The sequence below is a fragment of the Gavialis gangeticus genome, unplaced genomic scaffold (assembly GCF_001723915.1).
Source record: "Gavialis gangeticus isolate Ggan-Ray unplaced genomic scaffold, GavGan_comp1, whole genome shotgun sequence".
NCBI classification, from domain to species: Eukaryota; Metazoa; Chordata; order Crocodylia; family Gavialidae; genus Gavialis; species Gavialis gangeticus.
This window is the reverse complement of record NW_017728998.1, coordinates 1,814,262-1,834,774: the sequence shown is the minus strand read 5'-3', so window position 1 is coordinate 1,834,774 and position 20,513 is coordinate 1,814,262. Positions and strand designations below refer to the sequence as shown.

Here is a 20,513-nt window from a genome sequence, read left to right as displayed (position 1 = left end):
GGGGGGGGTCACAAAGATGCTTGTTCTTTTGGTTTTTCTGGCCTAGATTGGTCGCAGTCTTGAATCAGTGTCCTGTGTGGTGTGTTCCATGTGCCAAGCTCTGCAGCGGGGGCTCATATCTTTATGCTTTGCTTGCTGGATGCTAACTCATGGCTTAATACTGCTGTGTTGTACTGCTGCATTAGCACATCCACAAGTACATCAGGAGTTGGACCAGCCTGTCTAAGAACTCCAGAGAAGACTTGATCCATAAGCTCAAGTCAGTGGCTCTCTCTGAAAGTTGGGGAACTGCTCTTTGTTGCTGGAGGGATTTTCCTATCAGTAGAGCTGGCAAGGCTGGATTTCGGGGGAGTGCCAGACCCTGCAGTGCCCTTTCATCCCTTTTGACAGCCTGGTTGGGAGGTTGGACAATGGATCTTCAGCAGAGCTTGTCTTGAGTTTTTGGTTTGCAGTGGCTGTGCTGAACTGAAAAGGTTAGAAAGTAGCTGTGTGTTTGAGGGAGGGAATGCTTCTCAAAAAATATTTTTTTTCTTTTATCCCACAGCACTGTGCTCACTGAATTCCTTCTTTTTCAGCATCCAGGTGGAGAGGAAGTTTTACTTGAGCAGGCTGGGAGAGATGCCACAGAGAGCTTTGAGGATGTTGGACATTCGATAGATGCCAGGGAAATGCTTAAGCAGTACTACATAGGAGAGGTTCACCCGGTAAGGAGGAACTGGTTGTGATGTCCTTCTGTCCAAGTACATTGTGTGTGTGAGAGAGTGAATGCAGTACTGACTGTAGAGCCCCTTACATAACCCAGCAGGCAGTTTCATCAAGGTCTGTTATCACAGTGATGAGTTGTGTACTACTTTTCCCCAGCAAAAGAGATCACATGATGAAACAGAGGGTACTTAAAATTAAAAGCTGAACCAATCCTCTCTCTTCCATCATCCAGAAGTGACTTTTGGCTGCAGTTCAGTCCATGGTATTAAAGAAGTCCCTTTGGGCTGATTTATCACCCTGAACTTTTCCTTATAATGTGAGTCAGGATGTTAAGGTGGTGTGGGATAGCTGGTAACATACCTCTGCCCTCAGCCTGATTTGATTTTTAGCAAGTTAAAGCCAGTGCTTTTTGGGTGCTGAAGGCTTGGTTACATGAGAGATGAAGTCAAAATAATTCAAGCAGTGGCTCAAGCGGTGTCAGCTGTGTGCATGCTGATTCTCCCTTGGTGACTGAAAACTTCTTTCCAAAAGGTTAAATTACAGTATTTACCCTATTCTCTTTTCTCTTCTTCCCCCCTCCCAACAGTGTGACCGTAAAACTGAAAGCTCTAAGGTAAGATCTCTGTTCATTTGTTTTGTTTTCTTTGTTTCCTTTCCTGCTTAAAATTAATGTGGAGGGGCCTGTGCTACGTTCAGTTAGCAGATGTTCCATTTCCACACTATGTGGCATTAGGCTGCTGTTGTTTTTAACCTAGGTGAGAAATGTTATGTAAAGAACAGAGATTGGGTGGTTTGGTGAAGACCTCTGGAAAGAGCATGGCGTAAATAGAGTAACCACCTGAACCTGACAGCCTGATCCTCAGTGGGAAGTAGGGGCTCCCTGCAGTGCCGGTACCAGTAGGAAGTGAAACTGGTCTGCTGTGTTCTTTTGGGTTGGGTATCAGTGGTATTCTCACCTTTTATCCCCAAGACCATTTTTGCACTTTTACTGAGAGTCAGTGCGTTGGCCTTGGTGTCCTGCCACAGTCCAACTCTAGTAACTGGAGCTAACAAAATTCCCTTGAAATGGTAAGGGAGACATGATCTGTCTTCTTTTCCTATCCTTGGATCTTCTATAATGTTGCTATGCCAGTCCAGGCAATGTAGGTGCCACCTTCCAGCCAGGATTAGCTGTGCTACATTGGCAGGGAAAGTGATTCTTGCATATGATGAGCTGCTAGACAGAAATTCCAGTGTTTAGAACAGAAATGAAACTACCAGGGATATCCTAACCCCTCTTCCTTCAGAGTAATGCAGACTCCTCTGGTTTTGTTTTGTGAATCCAGTATATAGAGCAAGCAGACTGAACATGGGGGAGACTTGTAGGGTCAGCACACTTCAGGAGTTCTGCAGCAGACAGCCCAGGTAGATGTAACTTTCTGTACAGTGGCCCAAACTGCAAAGCAAGTGGAATGAGTTTTGGTAAAGGTGAGGCATGTTTAATTCTGATCTGGGCACAGAAGTTCTTGCCTGGGGCATGGAGAGGAGCCGCTTGCTGGCTTGCACTCCTGGCTGTAAGAGGTGCTAGTCTCCTTCTATGTTGTTCTACTGCACCAAATAATTCAGTCATTCAGAGGGAGAAGATTAGAATAATTGTTCAAACACCAGTTCTGAGCATTGTGTGTGTTATCTGTGTATTGTCCTTTTTTTTTTTTTTTATCCTCATTCCCCTGCTTGTGTCAATACGGATTTGGAGTGAGCATGATGTCCTAGTTCAGTTTATTGAACTTGTCCTAAGAACATCACCTTTTGATTGTAAACATGATGTCCAGGGAGGTGCCCTAGTAACCCAAAAGATGTTCCCCCAGTAGTCAGGAAAGCCTTAATTGCCCTGTATTAGCAGCCGTTGAATGAGCTTACGCAGACATATTAATGTCTGGAGAAGCCAGAATAATGCTACGTCATTAGGTTAAAGACCTTCAAAGTGGAAACCAATTGCACTTGTTACACAGTCTATTGCAGACCCCTCAGAGGTACGGTGTCTTACGGTACCCCAGCAGGTGCACATGTGAGGAGATCTCTGCGGGGTCAGCTGTTTGCATGTTGGTGGCTGGCAAGCTGGAGGGGAGTGCCATGCATTAATACTGTTGTTTGCAAATGCAAGCATATAGTGGTAGGCATTTACCTTGCTTCCTGGCCTAGAAACGTAATTCTGTGATAGTTCATTCTAAGTACAGGACAATACCGCTGATATCTGCAGTACAAATGACACAGTGATTGAGTATTTCCCCTTAATCTCTCATGTGTTTCTAAGGTGCCTGTCACCTCAGTATGTCATACATTGTATTTTAACCCCTTGAGTAACATTTGAGTAACTAGTGTTATCCGACTGGCCTCTTGAATATGACTGGAATCTTCTGGTCCTCTGCAGAAAGGGAAAGGGAGCCTCTCCATCCTAATTTCCCCGGTGCTGGGCCTAGGTTCACATCTTTGCTCACTGCTGATTCAGTGCTGGCTTCTTCGCTTTAGCTGTGTGTTTGGGAAAGGGCTCTTCTTGTGTGTCTGGAGAAGTGATAAAATCCTCCACTTACAACTCAAGAAGTGGAGAAATGCAGTGGGGTGCCAAGCGGTGCTCCCACTCTGCCTGTTCCTTTATTAGATACCTCTCAGCCTAGCCCAAGATGAGCACAAGATATACAAAGTCTGTTTGCAGGCCTTGACCAGCTTCTTCAAATGGTGGCATCAAAAAGGGCTAATGGAGCTTCTTTATTTTTCCCATTTAGCATTCTCATAGCTAGAGTCTTCTCTTGAGAACTTGGTTATCCCCTACAGATGTGCAGGACATACTGACATGTAGTGTGCTGTGGCACACTAACTAGAAAAGATTATGGTGTTTGGATAAGAGTTTAGGTCTTCTTTTGGAGGACTATTAAAAGGAGACTGAAAAAAGCAAGCTGTGGTGCCAGAAGAAGAATAACACCAGAGATTCTGTGGTGTGCTTAGGTATCTGGAGCCTAAAAAGCCCCTTCTCCACTTTATGTGGAATAGGACAAGCTGTTGAAGACTGCTTTTCCCCTACCCCAGCACATCTTTCACTCTGGTAACTGATTTATTGACATCTTGAGGCCTCATGTATTCTGTCTTGAGCCCTGTGGGTCTCTAGCTCTGCTCTTTTATACTTCACTTTTTTTCCCCTAGCCACCCTTTGTGGAGGGAAGCATACCTGAAGGATGGCTGGGTTGAACAGGGAACCTTACATGCACAATTTGTGCTTTAGTCACATTGTGTAGCTCAGACAGGTTTTTAGTGCATTGGGGAGCTGGCAATTCCATGCTCAAGACAGTAATTTTCTCTGGCATTGACTTCATGCCTGAACTTTGGGGAAGTCCTCCAAGAGCACTTGAGCCTCCATCTAAGTACAGCTGTTGCTTTTGGTTGCACTGGTATGCGATCTCATCCTCTGATGTTTAGTAAATGTCCTGGAGACTGCTCTCTAAAGCACAGGTCTTGGTCCAGATGTGACCAGGCCCTTTAGTTTGGCTGAGTGTCAACACGCAGCTCTTGACCACTGCTGTTCCATTTCCTTCATACTGGGTGGTTCTGCAGTTGGAGCTGGCATATTTATGTAGCTCTTCAGTTCAGAGCTGGTGCCAGGTGAGAGTGCTGGGAGGAATGGGAATGGAAAAGGGCAGGGGTGATGCATAGGAGATGCATGTGGGTGCATGTGCACCCCCTGCGTGTGGTGGTGTACCCCCTAGAAAAAGGCACTGCTGGCACTTGACACCCTACCACCGGCACTGCCAGCGGTGTCCGTGGGAGGTCCACAATCCCTGCTGGCTGCCACTGCTGGCAGTGGCTGCGGGTGGTCACTGACCCTTGGTCAGCGCTCCTCCCACCGCCGCAGGTAGTGGCTACAGGAGCTCCTGCCGCTGCCACCGCCCTGTCCCCCCAGCCGCCGGGGGTACGAGTTGTTCACGGAAAAGGGAAGTGTCTTTTGGCAGACTCTAACCTTGAACCCCATGTTCTGTGGATAGGAAGCTGCTGATATGTACACTGTGCTCCAGCAGACTCCTCAGACCTGCTCCTTAGGCTTGTCTGCCTCGGTTCCTCTCTCTGGTGGCAAACAGACTGTCTTTGTGCTGCCATAACAGTTCTTCTGCCATCACAAGGATAAACAGACAGACACCTATACTATTTGTCATGGCACTCGTGCCTCACATTTGTGGCTGTGACAGAGGTGGTAATAGTTTCCACTGCTTTATTGGGTCTGTTGGCTTTATGGCATGAGAGTGCAGACAGCTCAGAGCTGGATAGGCACTCTGAGGACTTGAGGGGCTCGATCCCACTCACCCCTTAATTCCCACATAGGATTGGGCCCCTCAAGCCCTGAGAGTGCCTGCCCAGCTTTCCCCTCTTCCGGAGATGTGCCCCAAAATGTCTGGGGGAACTGTAAGCAGGGAAGATGTCGTGTGTTGTCCCACAAGATCAATGGACACATCCTGGCACAGCTTATCTATTTCATTTGGTCACATCTACTTCTAGCTTCTGTTGCACACCAAATTTTGCTCTAGCCAGAGCGGTTTTGTCTGCCTTCGTGTCTAGCTTGGAGTTAAGTGAGTCTCCCTTGTCACAGTGAATCCATCGGAGTTACCGGAAGGCTTCCTGTCTGGTTCAGACTTCTGCTGTAAGGAGAAGGGGGGTTGCAGGAGACTCTTGCCTTCCTGTTGCATGGGTCCTTCTGCTCAATGACAGCGTGATGCTTTGGAACTTGGTTTATTTTCACAAAGGGATGCTTAGTTTTTAAGTTGTCTTGTTCTGCTCTCTCTCCTATTTTATAATTTGTTTTTTTTCTCTTGTTGCAAGTTGCTTTGAGCCTTTATTGAGAAGGGCAGCATATAAATAAATGTCCACTCAGTTCTTCATCCACGGAAACCAGGAAATGCCAATCGTCTGCTGGAAGTCTGTTCCTATAGCACTTGGCTGTGTTTCTGTGCTGAAACAGAGTTGAAATAAAAGAAGTGATGTGAAAAGCCAGTTCATTGGTCTAACAATACTACTCGCTTCTAACTGCACTGGCTAGCTTGAGCTGCTCTTCCCTTGGCTAACCCTAATGAAGAAACCCACCAGCAGATGGAAGGGAGAAGCGAGCTGACTTTCTCTGAGTGTGGGTGGTTCCTGTAGGCATGCTGCTGCCTGCGCCGTGTGTGGAATACCCTCCCAGCCTTGGCCAGCAGGCAGTCACACTTGGCTCATTCTAAATCCTTCCCAAGGACTTTTGTTTTCTCTGCCAAGTGCAAGAAATAAGACTTTAAAACAAAACACAAACCTTGTTAAGTCACCTCACGTTATTCCCTTCTGTTTGAACCTCCCAGTTCTGTCCTACTTGCTCTGCATTGGTCTGTTAGTCCTTGGACCCAAGAACTGATCATCTGTCCTTATTTTTATGTCTTGCTTAGCGCTGAATGTCCTGTTGGTGCTTGGCAAACAGTAAGACAGCCCCGTGTTACACAAGGGCAGGTTGGGTACTCCAGCTGAGGGGGGCTACATATGGCTCTCAGGTCTTTCAGAACAGTCCCTGATCTGACCAAAGGGGTTGCTTCCATGCTCCACTCTTCCTGAGCTGCCCACCTTGATCCCTGCAGCTTAAACACAGAGGGAGGAAGTTGAGTCACTCACATTTTTGTCCATGGAGTTGAGTTAGTGGTTTCTTGTTTACACAAAGCCTGTGATATTAAATAAACCTTGTAAGCAAATTGGTTGTCTTCTGAAGCTCAGCAGGCACCTCAGCATGCAATGGGAAGTGTTCTCTGTGCCCTCTCCCCCCGACATCAGCACTGGGTTATTTCCACACCTTGAACCGCAGACCTGTTTGCATCATTCGCTGTGTCCCAATCACTGAACTGTTAGTGTTGTTAGATTTAGCTTTGGAGACATGCACAACCACTTGTGTTTGGCCTTAGAACAAGAATTTTTTGTTTAACATCACTGAGCTGTTAGGATGTAGCTTAAAACTCAGGTAGTCCAGGACCAGCATGGGGCATTGTACTGGAGCACTAACAAGGGGAAGATATGATAGACGCAACCTCATTAAGGAGTTAAATGTGCTTTGCAGTTGGCTTCTTTTCATGCTTGGCTTGGAGGCTTGGCTCCTAACACTCTGCCTTAGACAACGTTTTCATTAGAAATCATTCAGAGTGGGACTATTGCCAGTAGCCTGGCACCACAAAGCAGTAAAGGAACTAGCAGTGCTCTGAAGGGAGAAGCAGCTTAAGTCTCTCCTGGGAGGGTTTGTTTGCCACAACCAGCCTTGGAAAGGGTAGTTCAAGCCAGGTCATACCCCAGCTTGGTGAGATGGAAGAACTGAAAGGTTTTGCCTGCCTGTGGGCCTTCCAGATCCTTCTGTTTCAACTTTTTTTCATAAATGGATGCAGAGCCTGACTACAATGTATGTAGCAGTGGGTACCAGTCTGGGCATGGTGCTGTATTTACTCAAATCCAAGACAAGATTCCCCCGGGGGGCTCATCTTGGATTCAGGTATCAGCAGGTGGCTGCTGCAACCCTGGCACCGGGGGCGGGGCCACAGCCTGAAGTCAGCAGCAGCTGTGAGTGGATCCAGGTTCAGGAGCTGGGTGGCAATGTGGGTCTGTGGGGTGGGGGTGTCCGTGAATGGAGGGACACCAGATGGAGAGTCAGGCTGCCCTCCTTCTCCCCCACCACTGATGCTTTCCCCATCACAGCAGTGGGGGGGACAAATTTAAGCCAACCCTTCAGTATTTTGATTCTGTACATAGGAAATTATAACAAATTTATAATTTTCCATGTATAGAATCTAATTATTGTGGGGAGAGCCATCTTATTCAAAGTCATTCTGCATTGGGTAAATGCAGTAATTATACAGAGTACTGCTAATTACATATGTCAAAACAGTGGATCTCTGTGGAGTCCTAAGAAATTTAAGGGCTGGGCAGCTCCCTGACCAAACAGAAATTCACTTGGCTATATTTAAGATGCTGCTGCCTGGGGAACAGGAGAAATCTAATCCTTTCTTCTGCTGGGTTCTGAATTTGTAGGATCATCTCAGGAGAGACCTTTCTGCTCTGCTGTAGGCAGCAGTAGCATAACTAAGGCAGGGTGATGGGCAGCAGCTGCATCAGCAACATGGTAGCATCTAGGAGTTGCTGCTGCCTCTATGCATTGCACTGTCCCAGGTTCCCAGCTGCTCTGTTATGCCTCAGATAGGCAGGGAAGTAGCACGGTCCAGTGTGATACAGAAAGCAGAACAAACAGGTAGTGTTAGAAACAAGATAGAAAATCATGCAGAAAATGGATCATAAAAATATGCTGCCAGCTTTACATCACTTTCTTCTAATGATGGTGGTACCCCACCTCTAAACCGGTGCCCATTCTGGTCACTGACTTTCAAATACAGCATAAATGGTTAAGTGCAACATGTTGGGTAGAAGTGTAGAGGGACTGGCAGAGGATGACGAAGGAGCCGTGAAAGGAGAAGTGTTGTACAGATGCTCCCTTCTCTGTACTTCACGCTGTGGATGGTCCTCTTCTTCTTGTGCTCTTTAACATGAAAACAAGGTCTCTGGTCACTCCGTCATTTTCATGGAGCCAAAGAAAATGTAGTATTTTTGTACTGTGGAAAACTGTCATGCCACCAAAGGCCAGTGCTGTGGCTTGCACGTACAGACGTTTACAAACTGGCTGGTTTTGAGCATCCGTCCTGTCTTATGACTTCAGTGCTTGTGACTCAGACTTTCTTTAAAAAATGTAAGCGTGCTAGCACCCAGCCGTGTGCACCTATCCAAGGCATGAACAGCTGACTGGACACTTGTAGGTACCCTGGAAGACATGTCTTGGGATGATTTGAAGGAGAGGGAAATAGGCTTGAAAATGAGGTCAGAGAAGGTGCACCATGAACACAGAGTAATATAGCTGCAATTGCAAAGATGTTTCTGGGAAGGGACAGACACACAGTAGATCAGTAATATAACGATGGAGCCCACAGAAACAAAGGTGGGGCGGGAGGGACAGAGTTATGAAGAGACTTGGAGGTGAAGGATAAGGTTAAATGTGATATGGTAGAAGTGGGGTATGTAGCACAGGGACTTGCAGAAGGAACACGTGATATGGGTCGAATAACAGGAGGCTGTCTTGACTAGTTTAGAGGGCAGCAGTGATATGTCATGGAGGCCACACAGAAGGAGCAGTCATCAAGACAGGAGATGAAGGCAGCCAGAATGAGTGGCAGTTGTCTGGACATTAGGAAGGTTGCCTGGATGTGTGAGACACGTGCAGAGGGGTTGAAATGTCCTAGGTCCTGTGTTTGAGTGATGGGAAGGATGGCGATGTGTGCTAGATTGACTTCAAATGAGATGGTCCAGGGGAATATCACTTCGGGGAAAGGCTCACAGGTGAGAGATTTGTCTCAGACCTGGGGGATCCACACATTCTCCTCCACTGTGGATGCAGCAAATTGAATAAGTCACCTGCACGGATATTGGATGGATCTAGAACAAGCTTGTGCTTACATAATAGGTCAGACTAAGGACCAGGATGAGGAGGAAAGAACAAAATGCCCGTGGTGTGGGGAAGGTTCTGGGAAGGGCGAGTGGGAGGGTTATTCTGTGTCACCTCCACCTTCCTTTTGTAGCTTTATTAACACCATTTGTATAATGTGTCTTTTCCTTTTCCCCCTTCCTTCCTCAGGATCCAGACACAACACCTGGCAACCAGCTCAGGTATGGTATCTTGTTTAATATGGGAATGTGAAAGTGAGAGGGCAGGGGTGGTCCATCTACAGCAGTGATTCTCAACCTTTTTTGGACCAGGACCCACTTGTAAACATCAGTGGCCAGTCCCAGCCCAGTACCCTCGCTCCCAACCTGCTGCCCCCCCAACCCCCCAGTGTGTGGGCAGGGGGGCTCAAGCAGCCCCTCACAAGCTGGAGCTCTGCTAGCCTGCTGGGGAAAACCCACAGTTTCCCATGTTTTTCTCCTTTGAAGGAGAATCCATTTGTAGAGTTTGTTCACGACCCTTTCATATATTTTTGCGACCCACTTTTGGGTTGTGACTCAGATTGAGAAACACTGATCTAGGGCACTTCTGTCTTGTTCAGTGGGCAAAGCAGAAATCCCAGAACTCGAATGCAGAGCTACTATTTTTACACTGACTGAATGCAAGATAATTCAGAGCTGTAGGTCACCACTTCAACATGGAGAGGTAGTTAGTCCTTGTGGACAGGTCCCTCCACACTGAGCTCCATCCTGTCCAAAAGGAGCCTCCTTTCGTCCTAGATCTATACTCTCTGGTCCACACCTTCACTTTATTCAGCTGTGGCTGCAGTCTATTCTGTTCCGTAGTGGGGTTGATTTAGGTGAACACCACAGATTTGTGCCCTGTTGTTAAAGTGGCCCTTAGATGTGCACATTCTGGGTCCACCAGAGAGGAGGGGAGCTCTCTGTAGCACTGAATCAGAAGAGGTGCCTAAATTTTACCCTTCCATGAGGACACTGGCTGAGAAGTCAGTCTTGCTGAAGGTGAGCATCTACTGGTGTCTAAGTATTTGGTCTCTCACCGACTACTATGAGAGGATTGAGAATTTGCTAGATCAAGGCAGTCATGAATGTAGGGTATGTTAAATAAATTATTAACTTACTGCTTTCTTCTGTTTTTTGTCTTGTGTGTGGGGTTTTTTCTCCCTTTAGTTCCTGGTCAACATGGCTAATCCCCTTCCTTGGAGCCCTGGTCATAGGTTTAATGTGTCGCTATTACATGTTGGATGGGAAGTCCTCTTGAATTGGCCTCGCTGGAACTTTGAGAAGCATGAGTGAACGCACAGGAATGAGAGGCAGTGTATGCATGCACACAGGAGTTGTGGGATTTTGGTTGCCTTAAACCTTGCATATTTTGTTTTTAGTTCTGAGCCTGCTAGCAACGCTGATTGCGTGCAAAGCCAAGTTATTGTCAGGCAGTGTCTGTCCTAACTCTGGGACCCACGTTCCTTTTGGTGCGTGGAGCAAGTGCAACTTCCTACTATTCTAGTATGTGTTCGTGCATGCATCTCTCTCTCTCTCTCTCTCTTTCTCTTTCTGTAAGTTATGGGCAACTTTTCTTTCAATGCCTTTTTTTTGTTAAGCCAGAGAACATGAAACTGCTGCTAGTGTGTGAACCTGTGAATTGCTTCAGTCCTTCATATGAGTGTCATCGGAAAGAAACTACCAACTGTCTCCTGTCCTATCCAGCAAAGACGTTCTAGGACTGACTAGTAAAACTGCTTTTCTGGTGCATGCAGGCAAGATTAATGGGAGCAGCAGGAAATTGTTTGCTCTTGCTGCCTTTTTCTGTATGTGTCTGGTTTTAAATGGTTAAGCAAATAGATATTTGTATCTTTTAGAAATGCTCCAGTTCACTTTGTAGTATTTGTACCTGTCCCTTCTAACCTGCCTGTCCTGTAAAATGAGAGCTCACAGTTGTCATACCTGGGGCCCCAGCTCCCCTGCCTGTTTTTGCTACATGCAGTAATATTAGAAAACAGCTCTGATAACTGGCCTTTTTGAACAGAGGTCTTCTGTCTGTTCCTGAGCTCCTGGTCTGCTGCATGTACTTCAGAAAAAGCTCAGCCCTATCTAAAATGTGGGGCTAAGCAGGATCCAAAACAGAAAGAAGACTTAAGTCTCCTACCTTGGGAGCAATGTATGATGCTCTTGGGACTGGAACCGGAATGCGATGTTCCACCACTATCTGTTGTGTAGTTGGCCCCATACAAGGAAAAAAGGTGTTTTGTGGATTGCCAGGCCTTATTCTTTCCTGACCTACAGCACATAGGGAACAGAAGTAATGCTTGTGATTGACATAACAGAACAGCTTATAGGAAAAAGGAATTGGTGTTCTGGTTCTAACATCCCCCCGTGGTTCTCTTTACCATTGCTCCGACACTGGTTTTCAATAGAGTATCTTAGCAGGTGAGAAATGCCTTCTTTGCTTCATTGCTTCTCTCTTGTTCCATGCTTTTCTCCCATATGTAAAGTGTGTGTGTGTGTGTCCGTGTCCCCTTGTTCTTTCCTCTTCCTGTGCAGGTAGCACACTTCCTGGCATTGTGGTTTAGCTGACTTAACCTCAGGGAATTGAAGTGTCATTTTTTAAATGTACAGGACCATGAGATCAATACCCAGTAGGAGAGAAAGTCCTCTGGTGTTAGTTATTGAGCTTCCAGGATGGCAGCATTTGGCTTTGTATTGTTGGGATTCCACACAACAGGAGTTTGGTTAAAGACCCTTCTCTTGGACACTAAGAAGGGTGTAGCTGCCATGTTAGTATGGTGTCTGGTATATGAAGCTTCTGATTTCCGTGTGGCATGGCACAAAAGACTGCTAGCAATCCTTAGGCATCCCACCCTTGCAAGCTGTCCTTGGTTCACTGCTACAAGGAAATAAATTGGACAAATCAGCCCAGTTTCTTTTTTGTTGTGTTCCAAGAGAGATGTAAATTTGAGCCAGATTAAACCCACCAGCAAATTCCCCAATTCCTATCATAAATAAAAGGTAAATGGGCAGCCTGAATTATGACATCCAGTTGACAGGCCTGTAGATCACAGGCAAAATGAGAGCTGAGTGGTACAGGGCTTAGAAAAATAGATCAGGTTACATTTCAGTCAACTTGGATTTATGGAAAATAGCTCTCCAGTTCTTCTCAAACTAATATATCTTTCGATACAAGAGATTTGGCTGATAAAAGTAATAGTCCTGATGTGATGCCTAAACTTCTGTAAAGCACGAGACTTTGTACTGCAAGACATTTGGATAAATAAAGTAGAATGATACAAAAACCAACATGGCCCATTACATGGATTTAAAATGACCTGATAGATCTCAAAGCAGGTATAAAAAGTGACCGTTCATTAAGTGCTTGTGTTTCTAGTGGAGCCCAGTAGGAGTTGGTTCTTGGCATTATGCTATTTAGCATTTATCAAAGACATGAAAGAAAAATAATCAGCAGTAATAAAGTTTGTAAAAGACTGAAAGACTGGGGGAATGGCACACAATGAAGAGGACAAATCGCTGACATCTAGATTGACTGGTGAGCTGCGCACAATCAAACAGCATGTCTAAACGTGGCCAAATATCAATTCCTGCAAGTAGGAATGATAGACAGGCCATGATAGTTCTGTAAAGGACTTTGGGGGTCATGATGGATAAGAAACTGAACATGAGCTCCCAGAGAAGTGTGATGAGACTGATTTACTATGGTCCTTTCTGACCTTTATGCACTGAATAATTATGTTAGCCAAGGAGGTTTCTCCACTGCCAATGAGAGCATATGGATGGAAGGAACTGTCACACCTACTTGTTATAAGCAGCATATTTAATATTTTCTAGGTTGGAATACCCTTATTTCTATTTCTAAAAACAGCATTTACCATTCAAGCAGAAAACTAAAATCGTGCTTGCTACTAATAATCTTTGTATGTTGGGTTTTAGTCTCCTTTCCACTGTGTGGGATGAGAACCTCTATCTCCCTGGGTCACTAGGCTTAAGATCTCTTGCCAGCTGCATGCAACTGTGACCGATAAACCAGCTATGCTATCTGGGGTAAGAGTCCTGTGCCAGTAGCATTATTCAAATGTTCTTATCCTTAGCTTCGTGGGATAATTCAGGTTATTTCTACACCAATATTTGGGGTTTGCCTTGGTCATGCTTGCCAACCCCCCTGCTTTCTGTGAATTTCCTACCTTGTAGTCTACACCAAAACCATTCACACTGTGCTGCTTATTTCATGAGCACAGTGTGAAGATATCTCCCAGGTTCCCTCTAGGATTTGGTCTGCAACTGTGGTAGCTGTACGGACTACACCAACAGTCTCCTGGCAGGAGAAAAAGGATGTGGGGTGCAGGAGAGTCAGAAATCGGGAACAGGGAGTGGTGGGATTGCTGCTGGCCGACTTTCTGTGCTTGGTGCCTGTGTGACTGGGCAAGTTCCAAATTCTGCAGGGAGGGCGGGTCAACGGAGGTGGGTTTGATCTTGTACCTGGAAGTTCAGCAGAGCTCCCCGGGCTTGAAGGTTTTACAGTGTAGATGGTCCACTTCTGTGTGCTTGGGCACAGGCCTAGCTACTGGTATAGACGTAACCCCGGCACCTTTAGGCTCTCACCCAATTCTGTGTCCTTGCAGTGAAGGACCAACCAGGCTTTTTTCCTCTGTTGCACTTGTTCTTAACCGTATACACAGAATAAACTTTGCATAGTGAGAACTAGATGTCCACTCTACTGAAACTCTCCCCTCAATTTAACACTACGTTAACAGGCAGCTAGAGCCACCATCACTGAGCCAGCAAGGTCTCCTGGTGATCTGGGGGGCATTTATTTTTCTGTCCCTGCTGATGAGACTGATAATCTGTGGGTTGGAGGTAAAGCCACAAATACGTGTCTCATACCATGTGATGTAGCTTCTTGACAGATGGTTACTTGATGGGTAACTTCTGTATTTGTTAAGAGCAATAAGGGTTCGTAATCCATTCTTCCTACAACCCTTTGCCTTTAAAAAATGGAGGAACAATTAGTTATCATTTAATAAGAAGTTATCTTTCCTCCTAGGTTTCTTCTAATAAGACATACTGTGATTTGTATTTTAAATGAGAATTTCAAGTCTCGCTCTGTTTGCTCTGAGCCTGCACAAAGATGGTATTTCACAGATGCCATTGCCGTTAGCCTTGGAACAAGGCTTTACCACTAATGCTCTGGAATTGGCTGCACTGAGTTGCTCCTGATTCCTGGGGAAGGGGGGAGAAGAGGGACATGTTCAGCCAGTGCACGTATCTTCTGCTGCTGGAAGCCTGGTTCCAGTACAGTGGGATTCATTTACAGATTGTGCACTAGTCCCTCTTGTTCCACAGATCCATCCAGATGATGTTCTCTGGTAGGCACGTGGCACGGCCTAGAATTAAAATGCAAGGATGCTGCTGGTCAAGATGGAAAACTGGGGCAGGAACACACCTAGTTGTTGCTGGCACTAACATGAGCCTGACTGCAGTCTGCCTGGATCTTTCATAAGCACTTCCTTTTGGAACAGGGGTTATTGGGGTTCATCCTGTTCTTTTCAGTTCACCTGGTGACGGACCCAGTTAGGTTTAACACTTTTTGAATGAACAAAAGCAGCGTTAACAAAGTTTGTTTACTTCTCTTATTTCAGGAATTTTTTCCCTAAACAAATCTTTGTCTTTATGTTGAGCTTCTCTCACTGCAGATGTTTGTTACCAGCCCTGCCACACAATAAAGGTACTGTTTCAACTCTCATCTGTGCAAGAAAAATATTTTGCTGAAATGAAAGCTGGGTGTGTGAGGTCTGCTCCCTTCTGGTATTTTGGAAAGGGATCCTGGTAAACTACTGTAAACAGAAGCAAAAGCACTTATTTATGAATGTAACCAAACTAAAACTGGTCTCCAGGGCACCAGTGTAAACAACTGTTGTTGGTAGCTTTTGACTCTTTAAGAACCTAGTTCCTTCACCATCTGAATGCAAAGGATAACAGTGAATTGGCTCCATGAGTGATAAAGACCAGGTTATGCAGGTTTGAATCTATTCCCATCTCTGTTTGAATTTTAGTTGATAAAGATGAGGACTGGAAAGGGAACAAGATACATGCCTCTGTAGAGCCAAGTTTGAAATGTGTTTGTCATCTTAATTGATCCAAGGAAAATACTGGTGGCGGTGGGAAGAATTTAAGCAGCTGCCTGGCCCTGAAGTTGGAATGACTTGTACAATGTGAATTCTTGTATCTTGATACTGTTTAACACTGCATTGTATACTTGGTTTCGGGGGGCGGTTTTGGTTTTTAATAAGCATCTGTACAACTAATGAGCACACTTTTTGTATTGTAACTGTCAGATGTTTACTAAAGCTGGGTTATTTTACTGCAGACTTGAATCTTTCTTTTTTGCTTATTTTTGTATTTTCCTTATAATTGAGCAAGATTTCCTCATTTTTTACATCTTCCAAATTCCTTGTGTCACATCAGCTATGTCTGTCTTTTTCAGACACGGGACTGGACACCTTTCCTTTGTGCATCTATGAGTAACAAACAGCCACTTTTTTGGTCTGTGTTGACTTCCTCCTGTGCTTATCCTCAGGTGTATGCACATGTGCTCTTGCTGTCAACATTAGTTGGTTACAAAGTGGGAAATTGTTCTGGCAAGCTGTATAAACAATCTCTACTTCCACAGTTGGGCCAGACAATTTAAAATAGTTCAACCTGTTAATTAAAAATTAAAATGATGTTCAGGGATTTGGGTGCAGACTACGCAAGTCAGTTGCTGAAGTAACAGTAATAGCATTAAGTTTTGGTTGTCTCGTTTGGCCTTGGCAGTGGCTAGTGCTTGTTCATTCAACAGTATTGCTTGCCAGTGAACGTTAGGCACATCCACTCCATGCTGTAAGGGGCATGCTGGCTCAGCTGTCAAGGCATTTTGCTACAGCTCCAAAGCATGAGCTTGAGTCCCCCTTCAGTCATACCAGAAGCTGCCCCCAGGTAACCCAGGTGTCAGTGGTACCTGGTGATTTGGGCTGGGGACTTAAAAGCAACCAGATGTACTGCAAATTGCATTGCTTCCATGTCAGCTGCTTGGTTACGGAAACTGGAATGCCTTAACCATGCTAGCCCTGAGGCCTGCCAGGATTGGGAAGGACCTTTGATTCCAGCCTGTTTAGTTGAGGTTATACCCATGCATTTTGAGACCAAGACCATAACTTTCCCAGGCTGCCTGGTGCTATTTCAAGAAGTAGAGTCCTAATTTCTAAAGGTAAGAACTTCAGTATGGGGTGAAATTGGGGGAATTTAACTGCTATAGTAGTGATACATAGCTGCTCATGCACAGAAAGGAAAAAAATGTTTGGTTGGCACCTGTTCAGCTAAATCTGTGCTGAAGATACCGTTCAGAGCATTGCAACCAATGAATAAAACTGTTTCTTGCAAAACATTAGGAACATGGTAATCCAAAGATAAGGCATTGTGCAGGCAATTAAGTCTAATGCTTTCTTGCATAATATAGTAAGGCCACAGTGACCTACATCTTAAAACCATTACTAACTTTTTTTTTTATTAACGTAATGCATCAGTACAGTATACAGGCCTATGAGCTGCATAGATACCGCAGTTAAGTGTACTTAGTGCTCTTAGAGCCGCCACCTGAAAATGGTCCCTGATTTCTTTGGCAACATTATCCTCTTCTCTGAGTGATTTTCTTTTGTCACTAGTCATTATCATATGCCTTCTATCACAGTTCATCACCTCCTGAGAGTGACGTTTTCTGTAAGTGAGTCATGATTCTGTACCAAGGATACAGGTTGTAGTCATGTTGGTCTACAGGCAAATGAGATCAGAACTCCGGGTAGAGGTGATTTTATTAGGTAAATAGACCGCTGTAACTTTTCTCAGCCTAATTTGCACAAAACTAACTTTTCCAACCAGGAGATCGTGCAACACCTTCAGCTCTCATGTGAAGTATGAATTTTCATTTCCACCTAGGAGAAAATTTGCGATTTTTGCATTTTCCTATGCCCGAAGAAGGGTGAGTGTGCCCAAAAGCTTGCAAATAAGGAATGTTTTTTGCAGATAATCTAGTTGGTCTAATAAAAGCTGTCACCTCTACCCAGAGTTCTGATTTGGTACCAATACATTCTTGTTCTAACCACAAATGGAACAATTTCACACTTTTTCTATTGCGGTATGCCTATCAGTTAGTTTATTTTGCAAACATCTGCTAAAGTTCAGTTGGTTTGCCCAGGAAGGGAGATGTTCAAGTGGCAAATTGGCTACCGATACAAACTTGGTCTGAGGGATGCCATAAACAACTAGTAACATAAAACTAAATATAGCCTCCTGTCTTTCATGATCAGTATTACCAGAGCTTTCTAGCAGCCCCTGCTCTGCGTGTGTAATACAAAGTTGGTAGATTTGGGTTGCTGTTTCAAGGAACTTGGAGAGAAGCTGCCTTTACTGCAAAAGCGGTTTTGTTTTTTAAACCACTAATATTATCCCACTGTAGTTTTTAACTATTGGTGGCAAGGTCAAGTTTAATATTATATTGCTGCCCAGGACTGATGTTACCTCTCTCTCTCTTTAATGACAACAGTGTCTTGTATTCAGTGGGATGTTTACGCAGGAATAGCTAATGTACTTTACTTCACAAGAAGTGCACAATTTTTTGGCAGTGAAAAGAAAGCTTTTGACAACAAGTAAATATATGCACGGTTGGGGTAGAGGAAGCCATGAAATATATGCAAGTTGCACAGATACTAGTATTCACATATACGAGTGCAAAGAGCACTTTGTGCCCTGAAACCCTTTCATATAGCATCAGAAAACAACTTCCAAATCCATGAGCCCTTGTCTGGTGTTATCGCTCAAAGCACAGATTCAATCTACCCCATCAGGGCATTTATAAAGATTGCCACTTTCGATGAAGTGCTGTGCTGTTCATTAGATACTGCATTCCTGCAGGGGGCTGTCCAAGACATTCATCTTGTGAAATGTAATTTTGAAGCGTCCGGATCCAGATCTCAGTCTGTGCAGCTTGACCCATGCTTCTCTGTCAAGGTAGTGCCCAATGGAGGACCCGTTTGGTGCTGGCATAAAATGCTGTAGGAATAAGATCATGCGTACATGTAGCTCCGAGGCTACAGCCTTGCAGCCCCTGTACCCAGCAGGATCCGTGGCCCTGCTACTTTCATCAGAAGCAATGCCTTGCTGATAATGGCTTCAGCTTTCACAGAAAAATGTTTTACTTTATTTCTCCCAGTAGGTGCGGTAGGGAGTGGAAATGAATGTTTACCGTCTTCCCTTGGCCGAGCCTTCCTCAGCAGGAGATTCGGAAGAGGGTGGTACAGGACTATGGCCCGTGAGGTTAGCAATTCCTGGCCTGTCTCTAGTAACAGGTCCCGTTACAACGAATGACCAGAAGCCCCGTGCCTCTGCCTATAGCTGTGGGGCAGCGCTTACCTGCCCTTACTAAGAGCTGCAATAAACAAAGCAGCAATGCATACCTCAAGAAGAGGCAGTGCTGAAGATAGCCTCTCTCCCTGCACAGCTTCTGCTGCTGAAGCTACTGGGCTTTTCTCCAGCTGACAGATGGCGATACTGAGGTATTCCTGGCACCAACAGTGTTTTGTAGGGAGTTAATTTTTAGCGAGGACAAGAGGCAGGAGGTCCAAAGTGTTTAACTTGGAGCAGCTATGCTTCTGACTTGCCAGTCAGATTTTTGCAGCTGAATACAAAGGAAATGTATTTAATCCCCCACCGGTGCTGGTGCTAGCTGTCACCCACGTGGTGCTAGAGAGCTTTGCTTTACAGGGGTTGTCCGGCTGTGACCCATTAGGACGATCTAGTGGACTGACTTATGGAAAGCAAGATTGTGGCACAGACTTGCAGATTCTTCCAGGGAACGGACTGCCTGGCATCTAGTCTGTGACGGACACAAAGGAGTTGCCTGCCTGGATCGTGCTGTCATGAATTGACAGCTCTGGCTGAATTGTGAACTCCGGCACGCTGGAGCCGAACTGCTGGCAAGCGGAGTGGAAGCGTGGAGCGTCTCGCAGCTCCCTGTGGCAGAGACCGGCTGACTCGCTGGAAGCGATGCGTTCGATCCTAGGCGATGAAAGGGGCCTTTGTACAGCTCCGCAGCCTGTTTATTCATGGAGCATGGTTAACTTCATCTCCAGCAGGACCCACACACCTGTCCTTCCTGTTGTAGGTAAGTCACCAGGACAGCTAATCTCTAGACGTGCTTGATCAGAGAGCTGGTAAGAGCCAGTAAGGTCATTCAGTTGGTGAAGAATCATTTAAAGGCTGATTTTGAGATATTAGCATGTAATAAATACTTAAGTGGCTGCACAGTTGTAATAACACAAAGGAGCCTAATGCCCTTGTGCTGGCTTTATTCCACCCACAACGAGTTATGTGAGATTACTGGAATGGGGTGGGGAGGCAGATATTTGAGCTGCATTTCTTTGCAGATATCGTACTGGTGTCTAAAAATCAGTAAGCCAGCTATTTCCAGGGCTGCAAAAAACTCTTAGTGTGTTCTCATCTGAACATCTTGGTCTTCACATTGGCAAATATTTCAATAGTTGGATCCAATTTATAAAGAGTTTTAGGAAATGGCTGCAAAAAAAATTAAATATTTTTCCGTTGGAATAATTAAAAATGCCTTCCTTATTAAAAACAGTCTGCTGCGTCTTGTACAGAGAAGGCATCAGGACTGCACTAGCTGTGGATTGTCGTTGATTAATAAAGGCAGCCTGAAATACTGTTCTAAGATTTGTTACAAGTGATCATCTTCTCTTGACATCTGTTATCACCTCAGGAGATGCCTTTTCTTATTTCACAGACAGTGAAATATGTCTTATGGGGCACAGCAAAAAGTTACTTGCTTTATGAGGTGGGGGAAAAAATCACAGCTATAATCTTTATTTAGGATATTTTGACATAGGCATCAGCTTGTCTTAAAAAGACTGAAACTAGCCCTGAGAGCTTTCTGTATGGTTTCCACTCTACCATGTCAAATGGAAATACCCCCCGTGCTTCAGAGTCTGGAGGGGTTTTTTGTTAGAATTGTTTGTTAACAAAACCAAGCACATCATGCCCCATAACGTGTGCGCGTGCATGCGCAAGTGCATATGTGTCTCAACTGAGTTAAAATGAAGACAAAAATGCTGTTCTGTTAAAAGGCAAAAAGTTGATCTTGTAAACTCCAGAGGGAGAACATACTGCAGCTATATTTCCAAAATATTGTTGCCTAGAGTTACCTAAAGTGGCCTCTAAGAATAATG

The 20,513-nt window shown here is 45.0% G+C and overlaps 1 protein-coding gene across 1 annotated transcript in view; it reads left to right on the top strand.

Annotated features, from left to right (window-relative positions):
• LOC109289361 (cytochrome b5) overlaps positions 1-15,606 on the top strand; it is a 31,470-nt gene extending 15,864 nt beyond the window's left edge. The window contains exons 2-5 of the mRNA XM_019505358.1: positions 576-704; positions 1,292-1,318; positions 9,404-9,435; positions 10,402-15,606. Coding sequence (XP_019360903.1) covers positions 576-704; positions 1,292-1,318; positions 9,404-9,435; positions 10,402-10,492 — 279 coding nt within the window. The 3' untranslated portion in view covers positions 10,493-15,606. The remainder of the gene's footprint in view (positions 1-575; positions 705-1,291; positions 1,319-9,403; positions 9,436-10,401) is intronic.
• Positions 15,607-20,513: the final 4,907 nt, after the last annotated feature.